The 15035-nt window shown below is 47.6% G+C and overlaps 1 protein-coding gene across 1 annotated transcript in view; it reads right to left on the bottom strand.

Moving 5' to 3' along the window:
* The window catches only part of CPQ (carboxypeptidase Q), a 294821-nt gene that overhangs the window by 103894 nt on the left and 175892 nt on the right, over positions 1 to 15035 (bottom strand). The window contains exon 5 of the mRNA XM_056124932.1: positions 4952 to 5063. Coding sequence (XP_055980907.1) covers positions 4952 to 5063 — 112 coding nt within the window. The remainder of the gene's footprint in view (positions 1 to 4951; positions 5064 to 15035) is intronic.

Genomic DNA, 15035 nt, shown 5'->3' with positions numbered 1-15035 from the left:
ACCTCACAAGTAGAATCGACAATCTAATTTAATTATTTTAACTTAGGAGTAAAAAGGTAAAAGGCCCTCCCGTTGATCGTCGATTTGCTCGAGCGGGCCCAGTAACGTCTCCATTGGAGACTTTTGTTGTTACTGTGTCTGGCATATCGAATACTCTCGGTAGCTTGCCGAGTGAGACTCAATGGGTACAGCCACAAGATGTGGTGGGGCAGGGCAGATACAGAGACCAAAGAAGTAGCAAGTGGAGGCAGGAAGTGAGCAAGAGAGATGTTGAAGACATCGTTAGTGAGAAAGAGGAAAACGGAGAAAGGATCATGGGATTCCCACCACACAAGGGGTGTTGACTTAAGTCGTAAAGGGAAAGTGGCTGCAGAGAGGCCAGGGCAGCTGGCCTTCGGTCATGAACATATTAAGCTAGATGATGAAGGAATAACAAATGGAGGACAGAGTTAAAGACGCCCCCTCCTTTACAATCAAGAACAGAGTACTGCATATTCCAAGAGTAGCACACCAAATGTGACGGGGTTGGGTATTTGATCATTGTATAATTGAAACCCAAACACGAAAATGTGTAAGTCTGCAACTGTACCTCATGATGTCTCACTATTAAAATCATTTTTTAATAAAATAAAAAAGTAGACGACAACCAATCTTAAAGGGAAATATATTTTTACATATATATGTGTTTGTGTATGTTGTGTATGTGTGTATATGCGTGTGTCAGTGCATAAGCACATATGGCTCAACCTTTAACAACATGTTAGTGATCTCCTATAGAAGAACTTAATGGTCCCTGGGTGAAATACAACAATCTTCACACACTTTACTCTAAGGAAACTTTATTGGAGCATATTCAGTGATTTATTCATAACAAAAAAAATACAAAATAAGTCATTTCAGTTCTGCTTTGGGGCAGGGGTTGGGGTTCAGGATGGAGACATCTGAAATATGGTGGAGGGAAGGTGTAATGGTGGTGGAATTGGTGTTCAAATATTAAATGTAATAAAAAATTGTGAACTACTTCATAAAAATAAAATAAAATAAAAAGAACAAAGTCCTATCAGGACCACATTGGTGGAATACTAAGAGTTAATATTTACTGAGAACTGGGTTGGAACCAGGTTCTGTCCTGACTGTACAATGTGAATCATGACCTGACTTCTGAAAATCCCATGAGGAAGGAACTATGAACCCCCATTTCACCTCTGAGGACAGCTGTGCAGACACACAGTGACCTGCCCGAGGTGCCTGGTGACAAAGGCCCAGAGCGGGGGTGTGAGTCCAGGTCACTCATTTCCCCAGACATGCCTTTTGCCACAATGCCTTGTTATACTGCCCTGTAAACAATCTCTTTTAGGGTTGGGGTCGTGCCTTTACAGAGGTTTTCAGAAATCTTTAGGAGCCCAAATTGAAGCTATTTGCTACAGAGAAATTGAAGTCAACATACTTTGAGAGCTGGAAAAAAAATTACCTCACCTTTGCGTGGTGTCTGACATTTACTCGAGCAATTAATCCAACTCAATTAACAGCAATTGAGGGCCCCATGCTGAGTACTGAAATTAAGCTTCCAAGCCCAGAGAAGATGTAATTTTTATTCTGATCTGGAGCAGATCAAATCTCCTGCAAGTTGACGGTTGGACGGAAATAATGAAGAAAACAACATCTAGGGGCCCTCAGTTTGGTTTGCGTGGGTTCAGCTCCCAGGCACGCTGTCTCTCTGCTCACATCCAGGCTGCCAGATGCACTGAAGTAAAACAAATTTCCAAGGGACGGTGATAGTTCGGTGAGGTGCTTGCCTTACATGTGTCTGACACAGCACTTGTCCCTCCATCAGTGCACACTTCCCACCAATGTCCAATGTCACCAGCTTCCCTCCTGTCAGCCTGCCCCCCCCATCCACTCCAGCCCGCTTCTACTGAAGACTCTTTCCTCTTTCTCTGTCTCTCTCTTTTCTTTTTTTTGTTTTAATTTTATTGAAATCTGTAACTGGCTGTGATCAATTAATTGTAGCACAGCGGTAGGGCATTTGCCTTGCACGCAGCCAACATGGCCGACCCGAGTTCGATTCCTCCGCCCCTCTCAGAGCCCGGCAAGCTACCGAGAGTATCTTGCCCGCATGGCAGAGCCTGGCAAGCTACCCGTGATGTACTCAGTATGCCAAAAACAGTAACAACAAGTCTCACGATGGAGACGTTACTGGGCATGCTCGAGCAAATCGATGAACAACGGGAGGACCGTGATCTGTGATCCGTGAATTTTATTGAATCACCATGAGATAGTTACAAGCTTTCATGTTTGGGTTGCAATCACACAATGATCAAACACCCATCCCTCCACCAGAGCACATTCCCCACCATCAATGTGCCCACTCTCTCTTTTTCTTTCTCTTTCTCTCCTTCTCTCCTTTTTGGGCATTATGGTTTGCAATGCAGGTACAGAAAAATTATCATGTGTATCCCTTTAATTCCTTTCAGGCACTTGGGCTATTTCCAGATCCTGTATCTGCCTGCATCCTACAAAGAGGAAAGTTTCTGATCTCTCTCTGGAACAGAATGAAGTGGGGACCAGGCAGCCATGGGGATTTCCCCAGATGGGGAGGAGAGAAGATGTCAACATGCTCAGATCTCCTTCCAAGGATTGGCTGGTGTTGGGCTTGACTTGCTGGACAATTTCTCTCTGCCTCAGAGTCAACCAGTCCTAAATACAGACCCCCGTAGGCTGTGTTGGCAAGTCCCATCTTGACCTCACAGCTTCAGAACAGGGGCCATGTTCTCAGCCACCCCATGGCACAGACTCGCCAGAATTCTCAACCAATCATGGTTTCAGTCTTGCAGCTTCCAAAGCTCACTCGCTGACAAAAATGTCTCGTTAAGGTCACCTAGGAGACTTTTAAAAAATGTGAATGGGGTAGCCTTCCAGTTTGTCCAAAGTAAGAATGAGATAATAAGATAACGCATGGTCGCAAATGCGGCTGCGTGCTTCCGGGAGCTGGGTTTTGTAGTCTCAAACTGGACAAACTGGAAGGCTACCTATTGTAACCTGCCCACACGACAGAGTCTGGCAAACTCCCCGTGGCGTACGCAATATGCCAAATACCAGTAACAATGATGGGTCTCATTCTCCTAACCCTGAAAGAGCCTTGAATATGGCACTTTTTAAATAATCTCAGGGCTAGGACGAAGGAGACGTTACTGGGGTCTGCTCGAGGCAATTGACGAACAACAGGATGGTCGTGATCGTGATCGTCGTGAATGGGGTGATGCTCTATTCCTGCCCCTTGCCCCTACCTGCTGCGGTTGCCGCCACCTGCAGAGATTAGTGCCAGTGGCAACAGGAGGGCAGGGCTAGAGATACGGCTGAACGTGCCGCAATGCAGGAGGCAGACTCAGGGTACCGTCTCACTCACAGCCATCGTGGCCAGGAGGAGCCACACCGGCCTGCTTGAAAAGCAACAAGAACTCCGAAAAACACAGGACTCGAGTTCCTATATGGTCCAGCAGTTCCACTTCTTGGCATCTCCCCCAAGGGCCCCAAAACTCGAGTCAGAAAGGACGTTTGCCCTCCTCTGCTCACTGCAGCTCTATTCGCAATGGTCACATTTGGAAACAACCCAAGTGTCCAAGAACAAACGACTGGGTAAAGAAATTACGGTCCATATACACAGTGGACTCCTACTCGGCTCTAAGAAAAGATGAAATTATGCAATTTGTTGCTGTGTGGATGGGTCTGGGGAGTATCATGCTGAGCGAAGTGAGTCAGAAGACGAGGGACGGGCGAGGAATGATCTTTCAATCTCCGTATGCGGGATATAAAGAAACAGCAGAGGAAGAACAAATGCCTGAAGGCAACAGAGACTGGGAACTGCTTTTCACAGCAGGGGCTGGGGGGGACTAGCAGAGGGAGGCACTGGGGCAGTGATGAAGAGAAGGGGACATTGGCGAGAGCTGTGATGCTGAAATGATTACGCTGAAATGATTACGTAAGGAACCCTGCTGTTAGCAGTATCGCAAACCAAGGTGCCCCAAACAAAATAAGAGCAAAAAGTCCCCAACCACCTGTCCCTCCCCGCAGACTCAAAACACAATTAAGACTTAAGTCGAAAGGGCCCGCGAGAGATCAGTTCCTCGGCAAATGGATTCTGGCAATCTATGTTAAGATGAGCAAGATTGGGCTGGGATTCACAGGCTCAGCAGTGCTCGTGGAAGGGTTATACCCACACAGACATGTATTTTAGAGAGCTCCTGAGAACTTCACTGGAGGGAATGTTCTGGTCTTCATTCCATGTGACTCTGAACTCACCCCAGCCCACGTTCTCACCTGGGGCGGTGACCACACTGGTCTGACTCAGATCCGGAACTCTCACTGCAGATGGTCCCCTTATTTCAAACTTCACTCAAAAGTCACCGCTTTCGCCACCGCACGGATGGTGTGAGTATGTGTCTTAGTCACAAATAAGGCTCATAAAATAAACTTTCTCCATCAGCTCTTAATTTTCATTCCTGCCTCTCTTCCCTGGGTCTTGAATAACATGGAGGAACCAATTGCATACCTACATTCTTAATTTTGGCTAAAGGGCCCCTTCTGTCATTGCTCTAACTTTGATCCAGGAAGGACACTGAGGCCACACCCTCCCAGCCCCTGTCATGCCTCCTCAGGAACCGTGTCGAGGCCCCTGGCAGACGTGGCCCCATTTGCTACATGCATGTTCGCTTGCTCATTTCCCCCCAGCAACTGACCACATCTGGGACTTGGAATATTTGGCATCTCCTCGAACAAAAAGTGTGTTCCCTCCAAGGGACAAATGAGTCCTTTCCTGGGACTCAACTGACAGAACAGAGCTCAGGGCATCCTGGAACATCTGTGGGCTCCGATCTGTGGAGCATTGTGTGTGCTGGGTGAGTCGTGTCCCCGCAGAGACCCACATGTTGGAGAGGAGCTTTTCAATATTTACCTAGATCTTTGATGAGTGAGAGGGCTTCCCAGGATATGAACACTCCGCCGCCGTCATCCATGGCACCCTGGCCCACGTCCCAGCTGTCTAGATGGCCGCTCACCAGGACCACCTAGAACAAACCACCGCAGGAGAGAATGTCAGGGCGCCAGGCAATAGCTCCACAGAGGGGGCACTCAGAGGCTTTCCAAGTGTGAATCTGAAACTTCCACACGTTATTCCTTTTCTATTTACATTGAAATAGATGGGTGGAAAAGTAGGAAGCAGGGAGGGCATAGGGGTCTTAAGTGAGATTCCTAGTAATCTCAGTTGTCACTTCATACCGCACTTTTCTAACACAATTTTGAACACTAAACACAGAAGGTTCATTACTAACAAATGGTTGAGCACTTGCATATGTGGTTTGAACCCTGAATGACATAAAAATGGAACTTGAGACTTCAGCCAACTTCTCAAAAAAAAATCCAAATTTTAGTAGACACAGAAGAAATGTGTTGAGCTGAATTCCACTGGAAAAGTGAGAACAACAGTTGAAATGGTGCTGGCTTTGCGAGCTATAAATCTTTCTGATATTGAATAAGTAAATATGCTGGAATTATAGGCTAAAGTGTAATTTAAGAGAGATTTTCAATTTATCTTAGTGCTAAAAAGTCTATTGATTATACTGTAAGTTTTAAGTTTGCGGTTTTTCAAGAATCATTAGCAGTTCTCTCCAGGCAAATGTCAGAAAATGCAACTGAAAAAAAAATTTTATGGACAATTTTGAGATAAATTCTGCTGAGTTGATATGACATCATATGGGAAAAATGCAACTTGGTTTCTTTTTTATACAATACATAAATATTGAGCCAGATGAACGACTGACCTAAACAAAGATGCTGGAGGGAAGCATAGAACAGCTTTGTTAACTTGGGGCATGCAAAAAAAAAAGTTTCTGGCTTCAGTGGCACACAAAAAGCACAAACCATTAAAAGAAATAGTGTTTAAAAAATAGGAGGGTAAGCGAAATGACTCAGAAAGAAAGGGATAGACATAGAAAGATTGCATTCATCTGGGGAACATAAAGTAACAAAACAGGAGACTAACACCCAAGATGGCCGAGATTAGTACCAGGAATTTTATTCCATGGCTTGGAGGCCAACCACACATACTAGGGGAAAAGAGAGCTCAGATAGAGAAGGGAGCACCAAGTAAAGGGTGTTGGAAGGATCCTCCCAGGATGGGAGAAGCATGCTGAAAGTAGACTATAGACCAAACATGATTGCCACCCATTGCCTCTTTTGCAAACACAACACCCAATAAGAGAGAGAGAGAACAAAAGGGAATGCCCTGCCACAGAGGCAGGGTGGGATGGGGGGATGGGGGTGGGAGGGATACTGGGATCCGTGGTGGTGGGAAATGGGGACCGGTGGAGGGCTGGGTATTTGATCATTGTATAATTGAAACCCAAGCACAAAAATGTGTAAGTCTGCAACTGTACCTCATGATGTCTCACTATTAAAAAAATTTTTAATAAAAAAAATAGGAGGAGCCGGAGAGATAGTATAGCAGATAAGGCATTTGCCTTGCATGTTGTTGGCTCCCAGCTCAGTCCCTGGCACCACATACGGTACCCCCCGTGACTTGCCAGGAGTGATCCCGAAGTGCAGAGCTGGAATTAAGGCCTGAGTATTGCTAGGTATGTCTGCAAAACACCAGGCAAACAAAATTCAGAAGAAAAGAAAAAGAGGAGAATTTGTTTATCGAAAGATCCCTTTATGAGAGTGAAAGAACAACACACAGTGGAGGAAAAAACAGTCATCACACAAATCGCCACCAAGGCCCCACTTCCAGAGCACGCAGAGAGAATGCCCATTACACAGTAACAAAACAGGCACGAGAGGGAAATGGCCAGGAAGCCTGAAGAGACAACTCACGGAACAGATGAACTTCTAGTGAGTATGAAAAGGCACTCACAGCTCATTAGCTTCGAGGAACTCTAAATCCAACCACACTCAACTGCTAGGGTAGCCCAAGCAAAAGAGAGAGAAAATGTCAGACTCTGTTGAGGAAGGAATGGATAGAAGGGAACCCCTAAACCGTGTGGCTGGGAGTGCTCAGGACGTGGGTGTGCCCTGCAAAACTGCTCATCGTCTCAGTCTGGATGCCGGGCACCACGTGGCCTTGAGGTTCTCTTCTGGCTACGGAGGCCATGGGATGCTCACTGTTGGCAAGAGTTATGCAACTGGGATACTGACGGTGCCCAGGCTCCCTGGCCAAGGGCTCTATTCAAGCTGGCCAAGAGCCCACTAAGTTGACAGCTGCATGTGTCAGGAGAATGCAGCAGTGAGAATGTGTGTGTGTGTGCGTGTGTGTGTGTGTCTGCACATGCACACACATACGTGTGTTTTTTTTTATTGTTGTTGCTTTTGGGCCACATCTAGTAGTCCTCAGGCTTACTACTGGCTCTGTGTTCAGGAATCTGTCCTGACTTGGAAGACCATATGGGATGCCGGGGATCAAACCTGGGTCAGCCACGTGCATGGCCAGCCCCCTACCCACTGTAGTCTCACTCCGGCCCCAGTGAGAATGAACCTTGCCACCATGAATCACACTGTCACACTAAGCCAGGCAATGAAATCAGACTCCCGAGAACGCTGTGTTATTTGGAGTTTTGCTCAAGGTTGGACCACACAGATGAGGGCGGGCACATGGGCTGGCCCTTACAGAGTAGGCACGGGGTGACCAATTAGGTGGGTTCCTGGCAACCTGCAATTCTTACACCATGCCCAAACCACCCAATGCATATTTCTCAGCGTGTAGCCTGGTAATCTTGGGATGAAGATGCTGGTGTGTGGCTGTATAAGAGGAGAGGTGGTGGAACAGCAGGATTGGGTTCCTCCTGGTGGCAGGGACCAGGGATAGAGGCCAGGGTCACTTGCAGGGCCACTTGCTGCTTCTTTTTTGGGTTCCAATGCCAGGACCATGTATCTGATTATGTACCTGCTCCAGACAGTACTGTGCTTTGAAAGAAAGTTCCTTTGTTTTTTCTTTTACATTTTAGTTTGAGTACTGTAATGAGACAATGCTTTGAGTTATTTTATTTTTGGTTTGAGGGTTACCTGCCCTGCAGTGCTCAGGGGTTACTCCTGGCTCTGCACTCAGGATTTATTCCTGGTGGTGCTTGGGGGACCATATGGGATGCTGGGACTTGAACTTGGGTCGGCCGCATGCAAGGCAAGCACCCTGCCCGCTGTGCTATCAACCCAGTTCCTTAACTGAATATTTTAAATCAATTCTTTTTGTTTGTATTTTTTGGAGGGCGGGTGGGGGGTGGTGGTGTTGGGGTGGATATTCTGAGTAGTTGTTCTGGGCTACTTCTGGCTTGGGGTACGGCAGAGCCTGGCAAGCTACCTGTGGTGTATTCGATATGCCAAAACCAGTAACAACGGGTCTCATTCCCCTGATCCTGAAAGGGCCTCCTTGTTTCAACACCCTAACCCCAAACCCTCCACTAGAGTTTCAGCTTCCCTCTGCCTCTCTTTCCCACTAATCTCATATCCTGTTCCCCAGTCCTTCTACTGTGATATCTTTCTACTGAAAAATCATCTCTCCATCAGCTTCTGTTGCCTTTAGACATTTATTGTTGCCCTGACATGTTTGTTTATATTCCACATCCAAGGGAAATTGTTCTTTATCTACCCCTTTCTTCAGACTCACTTCATTCAGCATGATTTGCTCCAGATCCATCCACATAGAAGCAAGCTGCTAATTGCATCTTTCCTTGTGGCCAAGTAGTATTCTACTGTGTACAGAGACCATAGTTTCCTTATCCAGTCATATGTTTTGGCATTTACCCTAAGGACCCCAAAACTGTATTCAGAAAAAGACACTTGCACTCCTGTGTCCATTGCAGCTCTATTCAAGGTCACCCAAGTCTGGAATCAAGAGACGTTCCTTAAGAAGCTCACTGATTTGATCATTGTATAATTGAAACCCAAGCACAAAAATTTGTAAGTCTACAACTGTACCTCATGGTGTTTCACTAATAAAAATTTTTAAAAAAAGAAGCTCAATGGACTGAAACCCATAGCAGCCAGTGAACTGAGCTTACAACATGATGACGATAACAACACAAATGCCCCATGACTGGGAACGCAGGGTGTGGGGTCTTGGAATCAGGGCAGGACCCTGAGCAGCTGTAGGATTCCGTGTACATACACATGGCCTCATCACAGTCCCACGCATGTGCAAGACTCCAGTTTAACAAACAGACATGTAGCAAGCCCCAGATGGATCCTTTCTATTGAAAGGGCAGTGATGGGGAAGAAGCAAGGAAAACCCCAAGTTGTAACAGCAGGAAATTCTGATTCAGAGAGTGGGGTAATGCGGGTGGACTGAGCAAACCAGTGAGTCACTATTTCCCCCAGCACCCCCTCTCCCAGTCCCCATGCTAGGGAAGCACCGTCCTGATGAAGTTCAGTGAATACAAAGGGTTTGAGTGGCCTTTAACCAAGAGTTGTCCATATAACACAACACTGACTTGATGTAGTTATATCAGGGAAACTATAATTTTAGCCTTCAAACTTCCTTCCTCAAATTGGGGTCACATTACAATCCAACTTCTTTGTTTTCTGAAATAGCTTCATTTGCTAATCTGGACTCATTCAGACTTAAAAGACTGGAGAAAGTGTTTCCGGGCAATGGATGCTAAAAGCTTTCCCTTAGGATAATGTCTTTAGGTGTTGGGTTGGGGGTCAAGAAATGGTCCCAAGCCACAGGAGTCGGAGCTGGTTTTCATGAGTACAGTTTCTTAGAGCAGAGACCAGCCTCACAAAGATCCACCCAGCCGAAAAAGAAAATGCACCATGCCTCTGATGGGCGAGCGAAAAGTGCCTTCAGGATAATACGTTTGGGGCTGACGGCCACACAGAGTAAGCTCCAGTCCCTCCACGTGGGTCAAAACCCACACAGTCCCCTTACACTTTGGTGTCCAGGTTGGAGGGGTTGATCAAACTTTCTTATGCCCTAGGAGGCACCCACTCACATACTGGGCACGGTGCTCCCTGAGGCAGGCAGAACCTGACCAATCCTCCACCCTCCCTCCCAAATTCAGGAAAGAGTCAACATCATCCTTGCCTCGGTAACTGTCATGGCAGCCACAAGGAAGCAAGTAAAAGGCAGTGAGGGGTCTGCGGTGGCCTTCAAGGCAGTGAGGCAGCAAAGAGACAAGTGTGAGCACAGGGTGCCTGTGACTTGGGCATTGGTGGCAAGAGGAAGAATCTTCCCGAGGAGCTGAGAGATTATGCAGGGGTAAAGATACCATGGCTGGCCTGGGTTTGACTCCTGGTACACCCTCTGGTCCTGAGCCGACGTGATCCCTGAGTGCAGAGCCAGGAGTAAGCTCTAAGCACAGTCGCGTGTGACCCCTCCCCACCCCAACCAGCCAATCAACCAAAAACCACAAGAGTAAAAATCTACTGAGGTGGGCCTAGGGGCACTTCAGCCTGCCCAGATAAAGACTGAGGCTGGCAGGGCAGGTGTCCCCTGCAGGGCTGCTGCAGGGCTGAGGAGGGACAGGACAGGAGGATGTGGGCGGGGTAGGCCTGGGAGACATGTCTCCTGCCTGGGTCACTGGCCCTCTGAGCCTTGCCGAACTGAAGGATGAGCAGAACATGATCAGAGCGAGACGGAGGAAAGAAGGCGGGACAGGGAGAGAGAACAGTCTTGTGGTCTTGTGAGTGGACACGTGGAGAAAGACACAGACATGACCAAAGATGAGCCACAGTCCACCTTGGTGGAACTGACACTGGGGCGAGAGGCAGATAGTCAAGAACCCAGATCTCAGGCCAGCCTCGGGAGTAGAGAGAGACAGCGGGCGGGGAGAGAGCAGAGGAGGGTGGAGAGGGGAGGAGGACAGAGCAGAGGGGGGTGGAGATGGGAGAGGGACACTCGCAGCCCCCAGCATGCTGTGGCCCGCAGGGCTAGCGACTCCAGCAAATGTGGATGGCAGGAGAGACGGAGTCCCTGGAAACAGACTCGTGCCTCCTCTCTTCTCCAAGGTCCCGAGGCCTTCAGTTTCCAGATCTTCCTCCTATGCCCCTGTGAGTCTGCTTCTGTGTTCTGCAGAGCCGATGATGCTGAGATGGGTGGGGAACCCTCCTCTCTGAGGGTCCCTCAGGCCAGTCCCAGGTAAAAGTCTGTGGCTGCTTTGGGTCAGGAAATTGCTCTCACCCAGTGCCGAGACTCCGTATGTCTTATGCTCACCCAAGGTCCTTGGCTTATGCCAGTGGAGTGGGACCCCATGGGTGAGGCGGGGGTGGCATTCTCCATGATGCATGGCAGAGGCTGGCTGCCCCAGGTGGCGAGGAACATCTGCAACTTGGCTCTGAGCACTCAGGCAAGCTGCAGCAGTTCGACCCCGATAGGAGAACTGGGACTGCGTGGGCCAGGGCTAGGGAAGGGGAGGGGCAGAAAAGCATCCAAGCACCAGAGCAGGTGAGGGCAGAAATGCAAAAGCCAGTCCCGTGCTTCTGTGATGGATGGCTCCACCTGCAGACCATCTGGATTGCCCGGAGAAGAACAGGCAGGTTCCTGAAGGGACATAAGTAGCCTTCCTTCCAGGCACTCCTGTTGTCTTACTCTTCAGCATGCAGTAAGAGATCCTACCTGATTACAGCAATGCAAAATGAGATCCAGTCTCAGGAATAGAACCAGACTCACATAGAGTTCAGATAGTTCCTGAAGACAATGACATGCAAAAATTCTCAGAGGAATCCAACCAACTAAACTCGGGTCGGGAAGAATGAGAGAATTCCAGGAGGCCAGTTAGGAGTAACAAGATGCCATTCGTCTGAAAATAAAACCTCCCAGTGACTAAGTGCCTGGAGCAGGTGCTTCCCCGCCAGACTTTCCAAACTCTTAAGGAAGAATGAATGCCAACCCCTTTCAAACTCTTTCAAAATACGTAAGAGGAGGGAACATCCCCTACCTCCTTTCAGGAGCATCCATTAGCCTCAAACCACAGCCAGAGAAGAACAGCAGGAGAGAGCCAGAGGCCAGTCAGTAGTCAGGTGTCTGACTAATGCAGATGAGACACTCTCTGGAACTGATGAGCAAGTGGGGAACTCAGCAGTGCACTGGAAGGATCATTCACCGAGTGAGTCTCATCCCTGGGATACAAGAATGATGACAGGCATGGAAGTCACCGTGACACAGTTGGATCGATGTGTCAGCTCACTGACCCAATGCAAGAGTCAGAGGATCTTCTCAATAACTGCTCACACAGCATTTGCCAAAACTCAGCATCTGCTCCTGGTCAAGGAAAAGAAACCCCTGCTGATCAATGACCAATAGAAGTCAAGTATCTCAGTCATGAAACCTGCACATAGGCAGTGAGTCTACGGCCAACTTTATACTCAGGGGTGAGTGCAGGAAGTTTTTCCTTTCACCATCAGTAGCAGGATATTTACTCCTAGTACTGAAGTCTGAGCAAGGCTAATGACCCAAGGAAGGAAATGAAAGGCATCCCAAAGGAAGAGGTTAAATTATAGATAAAATTATTTTTATTCACAAGTGACATGATTTACATAGAGAAAATCCCCAAGACTCTACCCCAGAACTGTTTGACTAATCAATGCATTGTATAAACTTTTAGGACACGAGATTAACATGCAGAAATCAATAGCACTTCAATACGCCAACAACCAATTATCTGAAAAGGAAATAAAGGAAGTGATCTCACTTAAAATGAGTTCAGAAGTAATAAAAAATTATAGGAATCAATTAAGCCCACTGATATAATTATAAGATATTGATGAACAATATGAAAGACATAAATAAATGGAAAGTAGCATGTGTTCCATCGATTGAAAGATTAATATATAGTTTCTTTGCCATCCCTATTGTGTCTACCGTCAGCTTTAATCGTAGAAAGAATAATTCCAAATGTATATGGAGCCACAAAATACTTCAAATAAGCAAAGCAACCTGGAGGAAGATCCCAAGCTCGTGCATCCCAGCTCCTGATTTTTAAGCTGTGTGAGAGGTACAGCAGTCGAACAGTTCAGTGCTGACAGCATGAAAGCAGACACAGAGGAATGGGACAGAGCCGAAGCTGAGAAATGCCTCTGCGTAGAGTCAGTGAGTATTCGACCGGCCAGTCAAGAATTCCAAATGGAGTAAAGACAGTGTCTTTAAGGAGTGGAGCTGGGAAAACTGAGTGCTTGCACGTAAAAGAATAAAATCAGATCTCCGCACACAGCACCGACAAAAAGGGACTCAAAACTTCAATATAAGGCAGGAAATCACACAATTCCTAGAACACAATAAAGACTCCTGGCCATGGTGCTTAGGAATGATTTTTTTTTGTTTTTAAATAAGATACCTAAGGCCCAATCAACACAAGCAAACACGTGGTATCAGAGCAAACTACAAAACAGAGCAAAGGAAATGATTGCCACGGTGACAGGCAGCCAGTGGGAGAACGTTAGCCAACAGCGGGTGTGCTAAGGGTTAACAATCAAAATATATAATGAGCTTATACAACTCAATAGTAAAAAGGGGGGGAAATGGTTTTTAAAAGGAAAAAGCAGAGGTATTATTCTGAAAAAGATGCATGGGAGACTTAGGGACTTGCGAAGCCAACCCCAAACAGAAAATCTATCAGAACTCGTTTGAATGTTCATCATCCACTGGACAGGAAGTGACAAATGCTGATGGACGACATGAACCAGAGGGGCCCTGTGCACTGTGTTGGCCTTGTACATGGATATGGTCACTAAGGAAACAGCATGGAGGGTCCTCAAACATTCAAAGGAACATTCTCATACAGGCCTGCAATCCCCCTGCCGGTTCTGTTTATCTAGAGGAAAGATAAACCCTGTGCTGGGAACCTCTACACTGTTGTGCTCTGAGCACTATGATGTCCAAGAACCAAGTATTAGGACGAGCTAAGTGGCCATCAAGGTTTGTGGATGACAAATAAAGAAGTTACAGAATAGGGCCAGGGAGTCCTCCGAGGCTGGGGTGTATACGTGGCATATACTAGATCTCAAGCCTATCCCAAGCCTGGTGTGGTACATCTCCACCCTACCAATTGTGGTCCTGGAACCCTCCTGCTACCAGGCTGAGCAGCAGGGCATTGCCAGTCAACGAGTGAACCATCCATGGGCCTGCAAAGCTGGGATAAATATGGCTGGGAGTATCCCCCCACTGGCACCCACTGTTTAGCCTCCTGCAGACAAAAAGCAACTGTAAGCTTTCTGGGAGATTTTCTGGTTATGCTGCATGTTCCAGAGTGTCCTTACAAGGTCTAGATGCTGTTACAACAGCACTGCTAGGCCCTATGGTCTAGAGACCACAGACACACACATGACCTGCCGGGGACCAAAATATTGCTACGCTGTCTGCCTCATTGTTCAATCCCCCCCCCCCCGCCTTTTTTTTTTCTTTTCGTGGCTTGTAACTGATGGTTAAGTAATATTACATCATATGAACAGGGATCTCTCCCAGCCATGCTCAGAAGACCCCAGGTGACGTTGGGGATTGGACCCTGGTAGTCTGTGCGCAGGGCAAGTGCCCCGGTGACTGTACTCTCCCTCTAGTTCCACACTGAACCATTCTTTTTTTTTATTTTTTATTTTTGCCTTTTTTTGGGTCACACCTGGTGATGCACAGGGGTTACTCCTGGCTCTGCACTCAGGAATTACCCCTGGTGGTGCTTAGGGGACCATATGGGATGCTGGGAATCAAACCCAGTCGGCCGTGTGCAAGGCGAACGCCCTACCCGCTGTGCTCTCTCTCCAGCCCCACACACTGAACCATTCTTAGTGTCATGCCTGGTGCTTCCTCCCCTGCATCCATGTTTGACCACGCCTGGCTTGGGGTTTCGCCATCAGGTTCTTGCCGCTCAGCGCTTCATCCAAGAGATGCCCGGCCTTTGAAAGCAGCTTTGCTTGAGGATGTCTGGCTCCATCAGAAGCCAGGAGACCGCTCCTGGGGAGGTTCCATTTGCTGCTTTTGTGCTGCTGTTGGCAGCAGCTTCGTTCCCTTGTCCCGTGGTCTTTGGTGTGCTTGAAGCGGCAGGAGCAGGAGCAGCGCTCGG

Source organism: Sorex fumeus, unplaced genomic scaffold (assembly GCF_029834395.1).
Source record: "Sorex fumeus unplaced genomic scaffold, SorFum_2.1 ptg000053l, whole genome shotgun sequence".
Lineage (NCBI taxonomy): Eukaryota > Metazoa > Chordata > Mammalia > Eulipotyphla > Soricidae > Sorex > Sorex fumeus.
The sequence above is the reverse complement of the archived record's forward strand: the minus strand, read 5'-3'. Positions and strand labels throughout refer to the sequence as shown.